General features: G+C 43.3%; 1 protein-coding gene across 1 annotated transcript; it reads left to right on the forward strand.

Annotated features, from left to right (window-relative positions):
* Positions 1-2,843: 2,843 nt before the first annotated feature.
* Positions 2,844-8,946, forward strand: LOC146198010 (serine hydrolase-like protein). Its single transcript, XM_084593315.1, has 4 exons — positions 2,844-3,304; positions 4,827-4,889; positions 5,073-5,532; positions 6,218-8,946. Exons 2-4 carry the CDS (start codon positions 4,831-4,833, stop codon positions 6,752-6,754), a joined length of 1,056 nt encoding a protein of 351 aa, XP_084449441.1. The 5' UTR covers positions 2,844-3,304; positions 4,827-4,830; the 3' UTR covers positions 6,755-8,946.
* The last annotated feature ends 2,163 nt before the right edge of the window (positions 8,947-11,109 follow it).

The following is an 11,109-nucleotide window of genomic DNA, read 5'->3' on the forward strand; positions in this document are numbered from 1 at the left end:
ATCGCCCCAATTTATACAGACTTTACTACATGGCAACCACCGTATACAATGGCACACTTGTATACGGTGGCTGCGTTAGAGGTGTTCATTGGTAGGTGCAGGGCTGTCTTGTAAGCTTTGCGGGTGATGATATCTGCACTTTCCACTTCTCCTTTGTTCAGGTTGAAATACGGGAGGGCGTAGCCTACGCGACTGAGTACCAGGCTCTGAACCAGGCGCAGGGTATCCCCCTCTCGCATACCGCTCCGCTTCTGCGACACACGCGTGATCATCCTGGCGACCTGAGTGGTCGATTGCTTGAGAAGGCCGAGCGTATGGCCGCATCGCTGATTGCTCTGAAGCGACATTCCTATGACTCGTATCTTGTTTCGTTCGGGAAGTAGCTGTCCTTCGAGGGAGACATTGAGGGTCCCTTCTTTGTGTTGCCCTTTGTGAACTCGCAAGAGTTCGGATTTTTCTGTGGAGCAGGCGAGACCTCGTGCATGGACATATTCTTCTACGCAGGTAGCCGCTGCTTGCAGTCGTTCTTCTTTCTGGCCGAACGACCCGTCCAGCGAGCTACTGAACTGCTGCCAGCCCTGCCTGGCCAGTTGGGCTGCTTACTCCTCCGCTATCTTGGTGACTTCTGCAATCTTCAGCTTGAGTTTCCTGTTAAAACGCTGCTTCTTCCCTGAGCCCTCGGCGTGCCTCCCATAGCCTGAGGAGCCGAGGGTCCACCTCTGGTGTTTGCTCGGTGCGATCCACTTCCTGAGTGTACTGCTTCTGGATGTCTTTGAGTTGTTGACACCAATCATTTATGGAAGTAATCCCCCCTTCCAGGTCCGTGCATGCATGCCTTGGGGAAGGCCGGCCAGTTGGTGATCTTGGCCGTGCCGAGCTTGCGCTTGATGTTGGTGGCTGTTATCGTGATCTTCAAGATATAATGGTCACTGCCTAGATTCTCCAGCAGGTTCTCCCACGTTGCATGTTTGGCCCCCCTGGCAAAAGTTAAGTCCGGACACGTATCCTGGCAGACAGAATTGCCAAGGCGCGTGGGTTGAGTTTCGTCTGTTAAGAGGGTACATTGGATCGCTTCCGCCGCATCCTCGACCTTTATACCTTTCTGATTATTTGTGGGGTATCCCCATTGCTGACCGCGAGCGTTAAAGTCACCTACAATGAGCAGCGTGTTGCTTTTAGCAAGTTTGCTGGCCCCTAGAAAGAGTTTATGAAAATTCGCGTCCCGCTGGTGAGGCGGGCTATAGAGGTTTACGAGAAAGACACTCTTTTCCTTGTGCTTCTTTTTGGGAATAATTTCCGTCACTAAGTGCTCAATTTTCGTGTTGGGAATCGGGTCATGGGCTATGGTTACCAACTTTTTGCTCACCAGGGTTGTCATGCGTCCGGTATCGTAGCACGTATATCCCCTGAGTGTCGGCGTCGTGCTAGTTTCCTGTAAAGCTATTATATCGGGTGTGGAGTCTTGCGTGAGTAGAAACTGCATTAGGAGTCCCTGTTTTTGGCGGTACCCCCTGCAGTTCCATTGCCAGATTTCTAGTGGGGTTTTTTTAGCCATGGCTTTGGGCGTTGTTCGGATTGGAGCCTTCAGTGACGAAACGGCGCTCTTGTATGAGCCCGTCCCGGGCCTCGTTTGTTATTCGTCGCGTATTGACGTGGTCCCGCCACGCAACTTTTTGCTCTATTAACGTGACTTTCTGTTCTAATAGGTTGGTTTTGACATACATAGCATTTAATTTTGCATGAGTCTGGCGAAACTCTTCTTTGATGCGAACCGTGAAATTCTCCACGTGCTGCATGAAAGCTCTTAATTCCTCGGGGCTCACGTCTAAGGCGGACGGGGGTCGTTGCACTTCGACCGGCGGGATCGGGGGCCACGGTACCTGCCCTGTTCTTTGAGCCTGCATCTCTTTAATGAGGTCATTGACTTTTTTACGGAGATATGCATCCTCCTCTCTTAGAGCTTTAACCTCTTCCGAGTTACGCGTAATATTCTTTTGATCCGAGTGCGTAAACAGTGAGTTTGGAGGGCCCGCTCCCCAGCTCACCTTAACGCCGCCCTTCTTCTGTTGTTGCTTCTGCGTCTGCTGCTGTTGCTGCTCCAGTCAGTCATTCAATACTTGCTTTTCTTGTTTGTTTTTTTTTTTAGAGTATTAATTTAGTTCACGCAAAGAAAAAGTTTTCAAAATGGTGGAAGTCCATGCTAGCTCATTTACAACACAGTCTACACTTTAACGTCCTAGAATTTCAGCGCTCATAAAAGTGATTTTAGTGTGAGCAGTGAGAAGGTGGGGGGGGGGGGGGGGGGAGCGCTCGGAATAAAAGCCCCTCCCCCCCCCCCCCCCCCGCCCTCCTGGTTCCGGAGTTCCTGCATGGATCAGAACTAGGCAATGCGGCCTCCCACTGTTCCGAATTGGTAATCTGCAGGCCCTCCGGCGGTTGCATGGTTTCACATTTAAACATGATGTGCTCTAGATCTGTCCTCTAATCCCCGCAAAGGGAACATGAGGGGCTGTATTCGCCTAGATACCATTATGCTCATTTATGTGGACTAAAGCCCACTGCGGGAAATCGCGGTCTGACTTTCGGTTTTCGCGCTTCTGTATAAAGTCTGGATTCGACTGGATTCGTCTTAATTTGTTGTTGTTTATACATGGTCGCCAGGGAGCAGAGTTAGACCAAGGTTGACGTTGATAAAATTATATATTTACCTACAAATGTTATGACAAGACTCTTAGTGAGACCACATTTCACATTTTGAAGGGCTTTAAATGCCACTGTAGCAGCCATCAGCCTGCAAAGCCTGCATTAATTACTGAGCTTCAAACCTACAAAACCGAAAGTGCCGAAAGCATGTGCAGCACGTGTTTCCGTCATCGACGCGTACGGTAGTTTGGGGTTTGGGGGCTTCGCCTGCTGTGTCCATTCACGGCTTCCTACTCCTATATCTCCAGCGGCGCCTAAATTCGTCAAGAATGCCTGTCGAGGTGTGCTCGATAGCCACTTCAGTCTTATCGGTTTGTTTGCCATCGGGTCCTTGCGGTGTATGCACATATTAAAACTTGCAGTTATTTCTAAGGTTGTTCCTTCTGGATCGACAAAAACGTTTACAAGTAATGCTTACGTCCAGTTCAACCCAAGTTGGTGCACTTAACTCTATCTCTTGCTATCTCGGTCATTCTGCATAAAGGCGTCCCTTCGTGTGTGCACTGTGCTCCGTCGCAAACATCGGAATGCGCCTCGACTGAATGCAATGTGTTGAACGCTGAGCATGTTAACTATTTTCTGAAGTATAAGCTAATCGTCGGTGAGTACTCATCACGTACCCTACGCATTTATGGCACTTCGTGTTAAACCGCGTCAAAGAAGGTTGCATGCGCCGCAAAAATGGAAGCAGAAATCCCTTGACGAAGTCGTTCAGTATTGCCTCAATACCTAAACGCTGTAGTCCGAGAGAGCAGTTAACAACGTACGTGTGCGTGTAGTCTACACAATAGACCTCAGTGTCCGTCAGTATTTCACATCAAGCCAGAGTGACAAAAGTTGCCCGTGACACACACAGTTTCGATACGCCATAAGGTATCTCTTAGCAATTCTTGGAATCCCATGGATGTTCACGGCTTAGTTCGCATTGCTGTAAAAAAAAAAAAAAAAAAAAAAAAAAAAAAAAAAAAAAAAAAAAAATTACGCTGCCTGAAGACAGAATGCCAGTACTACTGGTGAACAGAGAGTAAAGTTGCCTTCAGTATAATAAACGGTTAGGGCTACCACAGGCTCGTGTAAACAGAAAAGTAACGCATATCTTTCATGCTTTGTGGAATCATGCCTGTGTCATACTCTGGTAACAGAAAATAAAAGCATATTGCAGATACACTTCTGGCTTTATATTTTCCTTTTGTGATGGAGTAGAAAAGGTCTATTAAAGACAAGGTCTATCAAAACTTGTTTAATAAATTTCATGAAACCAGTGATATACTGAGGGCCAGCTTCAAAGTACTAGACAACCACCTCTGCACTTAATTCAGCACCCAACTTTTCAATACTTCTTCCTTTGTTGAACAGCCTTATTGCACTGCTTCCGGAAAAATCTATGGTAGGCAAGCTGTCTGGGGCTCGTATTCCATGTTGGCACAGTAACAGAGGCATAAATCTCACCTGTAGTCGAACAATAAATGTGATAGTGTCCAAGACCTACTGATTGTTTAGTGTGTTCTGGGATGTCGCAAGCCCACATGACGTAGCAGGTGCTGCCAACTATAGGTCTTATTTGAGATATCGGAATTGAACCTTCCGAACCTTCTAGCATACGAGAACAGGAAACTGGGCGAGTTGGAATGGAATCATCATAAAGCAGCACGAAACACAGGACGAAGAGGAACAGGACACGACACGAGCACTCGTATAGTCTCCTGTTCCTCTTCGTCTTGTGTTTCACGTTGCTTTACGATGCTGCTAGGACTTTTGGGTGATGATTAAGACAAACTACCCCTAGGCCATGCAGGCACATTTGTATGGCTTGGTTAAGCAGGACTTTATTGGTATCTGTGTTCGATGGCCTTTCACATAAATGGGTAGCTTACGGCTGTATGTCAATATATGTGACATTATACAGGCACATATTAAGAGATTAGCGATCAAACGGGTAGCTAAACGCCTGTGCACGAATGATCCTCCATACAGGAGCCATTAACACTGTCTCATCATGCCCCTATTGGTAGAGCTTCAGTGTCATTCATATTTTTGTGTCCTTACCTTTTGTTGCTTTACCTGATAATGAATGTCAAACAAAAAGCCTTCATATTTCTCACTTGTAATTCTTCCTCTTTCAGAAACATGCTGCCAGCCTATATCACCTGGGCTCGTATGAGTCAACTGAAAATAGCTCCCTACAGGCACGTTTATACAGTTTTCATCATTGCATTGCTGGTTCCACTTTACAATCGAATTAGCATGTTTACCTGTGTACTTTCATTTTGTTTTAGCTCAGATTTGAAATGGATTAAGTTAATCTGCTGTTGAGCAAACATGACTGGAATATTACATTATTGCATTTGATAAAATGTATTTATTTCCAGAAATGTGTACAAAGTAAGCACCATAGGGGGCATGAGTGCATCCATAGTGCAGCATTTTTTTCTACGGGAAAATTCAACTGCCTGCTCCCTCGTCAACCACTCGACACAAGAAATCAGAATTCCTGTGCCTTATGGCCACTTGGCTGCAAAGGTATGGCCAGCTGCAACAAAAGAAAGACCAAACAGCTGCCTTCTGTGCCTGCACGGAGTGCAAGACAATGCTGGAAGCTTCGACCCATTGCTGGAGACTTTGCATGGCAGGTGGCATGCTGTGGCGTTGGACTTTACTGGTCACGGCCTTTCGTCGCACCTGCCAAAAGGAAGCATCTACAGTTTGACACATTTTATATCGGATGTCGCTCATGCCATCAAGTTTTTAGGCTGGAACCAGTTCTATTTGTTTGGTCACAGCTTGGGAGGCCTTGTGGCACACCGATATGCCAATGTGTTTCCTGAAAAGGTCAGTGTTACCATCTTGTGCCGGAGTGTGGTAATTCTTAGCCAGAGTAGGCACATGCCGATAATGGTTCATAATATGTCCAGCTCCTATTTCATTAAATGTGTGTTGTAATATGACTGGAAGCTACTTTATTTTTAGTTTTTAATCATCAAGCTTTGTTCTTCTGTTGAGCTCGAGGTCAGCAGCATGTTTTGTATTGGGTGGAGAATACAGGATCCCATGACATGGCAAGCACTTATATTGCAGCACTTACGTTGTTCAGTAACAGTTGCAGCTGACTAACTCTACATGTATGGTTTTCATGATGGCTACGTCTTAGCCTCAAGCTAGATAGCATCTGTGCTGCATAAAGCAATGCCCTTTAAGTGACCAAAGCAAGCATATATATACGTTGACAGCTAGTGCTGATGAGAGGCGCATGCATAATGTTAGGTTCAGGCCATGAACTTTATTTCAAGAATCGATCATTTTCATATGTGAAGAGCAGCTCTTGGAGACCTGCTTAGCCTATCATAATCGACTCATTCACATTGGTCACATGGAATGGCTGATATGAAATCGCCACACAAAGAAAATAGGACAGCTGCAGTGAAATGATGTGCCAAAATTTTATAACAAGAAAAGTGTTGTTCATCTTTCTTGTGCTTCACGTGGTAGATATCACTGATTGTAGCACATCTTTCAGGTGACAAAAATGATACTGCTTGATGGCTTCGGTGACATCTACGAGTCTAGAAACCAAGTTTTAAATGTTGCACGAGCTACTTTGATGTCCTATTTACGCCTTGAAGATAAGGAGCACAGTCGTCAGCCAAGTTACACTGAAGAAGACATTGTGAATCTGTATGCCAGGACACCTTCAGGACGCATCCATGCTGAAGATGTGAAAATATTGATGAAGCGTGGCTGCAGGCAACAGGCTGATGGTCGTTACCTTTTTACCAGAGATGTACGACTGAAGGCACTGCTTTGGGATAGGGTTGACAGCACTGCTTTAGTCCCATGGTGGAAGTCTTTCAAGGGTGACCTACTTGTTCTGGATGCTGTGCCAGGCTTTGGACGTTGTTCTGTGCACAATGGAAGGATGATAAGTATTCTCAGAGAACACTGCCGTAGCTTTCAGATGCTAAATTTAGAGGGTGACCATCATGTGCACATGAATCATCCAGAATTAGTTGCTAGCCATGTAAAGCCTTTTTTAGAAGGTTCTCGGCAATCATAATAAGTAAGAACCCTGAGGTAGATATAAGGGAGGCCGTGGTGCAGTCGCGCCCATGCTAAAGATTTTACTTAGGAAAACCACGCTGAAGCTTTTTTTTTTTATTGAAAAAATGTAAGGTTCAAACTAAATGCCCTCCAAAAACTACCTATAATTTTTCCCTGGCGAGAACCTTTCGCTTCTTCCATGCATAATCTTGCATCTTTGTGCGTAAGAGCTGAAAGGCTCTCTTTTTCTACCTTTACTTTGGTTGTCAGAGAGGTCACACTGAAGAGGAAATCTTGAGCCTAAGTCTTATTGCATTTTCTTGATGTGCACAACCCAAAGGTATAAAAATAACTTCAGCATTTGTAAATATAGTATAGCTCTTGAAGACTAACCTGGCAGGCTTTGTAACTCTTTTCAATTTGTTTGAAGTTTGTACAAGAGCACCTAGGTGGTGGTGGTAAAAACTTTAATTTCCAACAGATACAAGGTAGGCGTCAACCTACCCGTCTACACGAAGGCCTGGAGCCCTTAGATCCAAGCGGCGTGTTCGGCCAATCGGATTACACTTAGCTGAGTCTCAGGGTGTGAGCTCAACAGTAGAGTCTCCCAAAATTCTTCCGTTTTTGTCTGTTCATTTATATTTGTTATTTCTGGACGCATCCATATCATATTTACCAGATCCGCCTTATCCTGACATAGTTTGCACCTATCTGAGAATTGCTCCGGGTACCACTGACTGGGTTCGGAAAAGTCCTTGTTTGTAAGCGCCTCCAAATGCTTTCTTGGATCTTATTTAGTGTCCTATCTACCGGTGGGTATTCCAACCTGTTTAGTCGATAGTGCTCTGTAATCTCTTTGTAGCTGACTAGCCTGTCTCTGCTAAGAGTGTACTGAGGATCAGAGCCTACCCAGAAGGTGAGACCGCAAGCAAGCTTATGAGCTCCCTCATTTCCCTGAAGCTAGGAGTGGGCTGGTGCCCATATTAGCCGGATTATTCTATCATCCTGACATGTTCTCAGTATCCTTTTTGCCTATGGAGAGACCCTTCCCTTGAGAAAGTTGCATATTGTTGTTTTGGAATCACTTATAATTGTAGTAGCCATTGTCCCTGCTATTGCAAGTGCAATCGCCACCTCTTCAGCCGTGTGGGGAACCAAAAGTGAAGCTAATGAAACAGTATAAATAAAAAGTTTTCAAGGAAACGTCTGTAAAGGGTTTTACTACTGTGATTGTGTGTGGTATAGAATTATTAACGATCAAAGTGACTGCGATGCATTACAATTTGACTTGTGTAAAGTAACCAGTGGTGTGAGAATTGGGGAATGCATGTTAATATACAAAAATCTGTACATATGTGTTTCACTAAAAAGAAGGTTTCACATAATTTCACTTATAATATTGTTACATTATATGCCACTAAAGAGGACGACGATGGACTACAGAGTGATAGACGATGAAGCTGAAGAAAGGTATCACATATCACGTATCAATATTAATAATAGTAGATTGATTTCAATGTTCGAATTTAAATATCTTGGTGTTTATTTAACCAGTGCAATGTCTTGGCATCGTCACATGGATTTTGTTGCTGCCAAAGCCTGTCGTATATTGGGCTTCCTGAGGTGTAACGGTAAACTTTTTCCTTTAAAGACAAAGAACTGCTGTATAATGCAAACGTTAGAAGCATACTTGAGTATGCTTGCACAGTCTGTGACCCAAAATCCTTGACTGACATTCAAAAGCTAGAAGGAGTTCAGAATTTGGCCGTTCATTTTGGTTTTAATAACTATGGGCATTATTTTAGTGTAACTAGTGCGGAAAAACGCTTTGGGTTGGGACTCACTTCAAAAACGTAGGAAAGTTCTGCATTTAAAATTATTTCATAATATATATCATTCAAGAACTGGAATAGACATAACGAAATATTTAGTCAACCCTGATTATATGTCTTTATGGAGAGATCATTCACTTGAGGTAAAGAATACAGATGCCAGACTAACCTTTTCAAAATGTCTTTTTTCCCCAAAACGATTTCGGAATGGAACAAGCTGCCTGAGGAAGTAGTGTCCATATTATCAAATGATTCATTTTCTTCCATGCTATGACATTTTTTGTGTATAATAATTCCGTGTTCTTTTTATCTAAATGTTCTTTTTTGTAGCCACCTGCATGCGCGGTGGATTTTGTATACTTTTTCTTTTTCAACCCCCCCCCCCCCCCCCCCCCCCCCCCACTGTAATGCCAGACAATGGTGCTGTGGGTATGATGATAAATAAATAAATACTCTTTGAAGGCTTGTTGGTAAATTTGAAAGGTCACTGAGGACAAATGGATGTTGGCTTGTATCACTAAATGATTGCATTGTTATAACAAATATGCTACTTTAGCTGAGAGTATGTCTTTAGTATCCTAGGCATGGGTATTTAGTATGCAGGGTTTAGCATCCAAAGTGTGATGCATGGGCTATGAGGACGCCATAGTGGAAGATTCCAGATTAATTTAAACCGCTTCGGCATTTTAGTGTATGCTGGTAGCACAGTTGCATTTCACACCCGTCAAAACATGGCCACTGTGCCTAGGATTCAGTCATCTAACCTTGCAATCAGCAGCCAAATGTCAAAGCCACTGAACCACCATTGCAATTCTTTCTTATGCAGAAAAGATCAGAGGAATAGTAAAGGGACCGTGAGAGAGGATTATTTTTTCACTTAATTTCATCACTAGGTAATTCATCTTTAGTTGCTCTACAAACATCAACATGGCCAGAAACAGCTGCATGATCTATTTTTACTCAGAACAAAAGCTCGGACTTTTCTCATTGTCCCTATTTTAGAGAAGGTTGTGCCTAATCGCATGACACATGCAAGGGCAACTACTGTTCATCGTTCTCATCAGACTGCTCATTTGATACATATAAACCTGTTAATTTATGCTGTCAACCTACCTTGAATATCACTGGCCTTTTTGTTTCAAATTCTTTTTTTACATAACACATTCCAGTTATAGAAGCCTACTGACCTCTTGTTGCTGTGAGAGGTTTCTTTGTGCAGCACTGTTAGAGATTATGTAAATAAATGTGTAGAAGTTAAATGTTTCTGGTTAACAATATTATCTATGGGGATCTAAATTCAAGTTTCTGAAGTCAACTTACCAAATAAATAATATTGCATGCATGACAGATGGTATCCTACAAGTCTGTTACTGAAGGTTTAAACTTGCCTGTAAAATATGCTTTGTGGTTAAGCACTGACAGTCATTATCATTCTTTCAGCAGATGTGTTTTGTTTAAGGCAATTCTTTGGGACAGGATAAGCAAGTGGACATTTCTCAAGTCCTAAAATTCATTCTGGGATGAATTTGTTTTCTCAGTATCTTGCCTACTTACTTTTGGCCTTTGCTCTGTGCACGTGGTAGTATGTTGAGAACTCTCAAGGAACAGACACACAATTAAGCTAATATCTGGGTGAGCGAGGTTTTCATCCAGCTCTTCAGTACCCTTTCTGCAATTTGTATACATCCTAACCTGCTTCCTCATGCCTTCATTTAAAAGTTGGAGGTGAGAGCACTGTTCCTGTGGCTAGTCTCTGTGCAATTCCTTGTATACAGGGGCATAAAGTCTGGCTAGTCTTTATGCCCTTCCTTGTATGTGTACATTTCTTAATCTAGCTAACTGCTAGGAGTGAAATACAGTCATTGTGGCATAGCACTTCACAATGTTTCAAACTGTTGCTTGATAGAGGTCTCTGCTCTTCATCAGTGTGCTACAGAGATGCGAAGTCACCTGAGGAGAAAAGGCATCATTGAAATCATGTGGCACTCATGCCTACTGGAGGTAAATGAGTCTGGACTCAATTTATTTTCAAACTTCTAAACATTGATTATATTGAATGCAGATTTAGCTGGAGTTGTCTGAATTTGTTGCTCAGGTTTAGTCGTGGGTGCTAGTATAGAAGCTCTCTATAGTGCTAGGTGATGATATAAGTAGATGGCTAGACGTAGGGAAAGTGATATCTGTGCTTACGAATTTACCGGAAGATATACCTACCTACAAAATACAATCAGGTATGGAAGGAAGGTGGGCTCGTGGAAGTGATAATCAATTGAGTAGTTGCAGAATCTGTCTGCAAGTAGCAATAATTTGCAATATACTAACTGTATTAGCAAATATTTTTATATCTTCTTTTTCTTTTAAAGGCATCTCTTGTCAGGACCTCCAGCATTTTAGAATAGGAAATACATTTCTCACTTCGGTATATGATCTTTGTGTCGCTGTTAGTGCCTTTAGTTTAAAGTTTACAAATACGTTAGTCACGCTTATCAATTCTAGCTTAGTCACGCTTACCGAGTCCTCGGTTGAATTAACTTCCCAG

Source organism: Amblyomma maculatum, chromosome 2 (assembly GCF_055883805.1).
Source record: "Amblyomma maculatum isolate TAMU_Amacu chromosome 2, ASM5588380v1, whole genome shotgun sequence".
NCBI classification, from domain to species: Eukaryota; Metazoa; Arthropoda; class Arachnida; order Ixodida; family Ixodidae; genus Amblyomma; species Amblyomma maculatum.

Coding starts and splice junctions, on each gene's coding strand:
- LOC146198010 (XM_084593315.1), top strand. CDS start 4,831: ATGCTGCCAGCCTATATCACCTGGGCTCGTATGAGTCAACTGAAAATA. Junction 4,890..5,072: donor CTGAAAATAGCTCCCTACAG/GCACGTTTATAC, acceptor ATTTATTTCCAG/AAATGTGTACAAAGTAAGCA. Junction 5,533..6,217: donor CCAATGTGTTTCCTGAAAAG/GTCAGTGTTACC, acceptor CACATCTTTCAG/GTGACAAAAATGATACTGCT.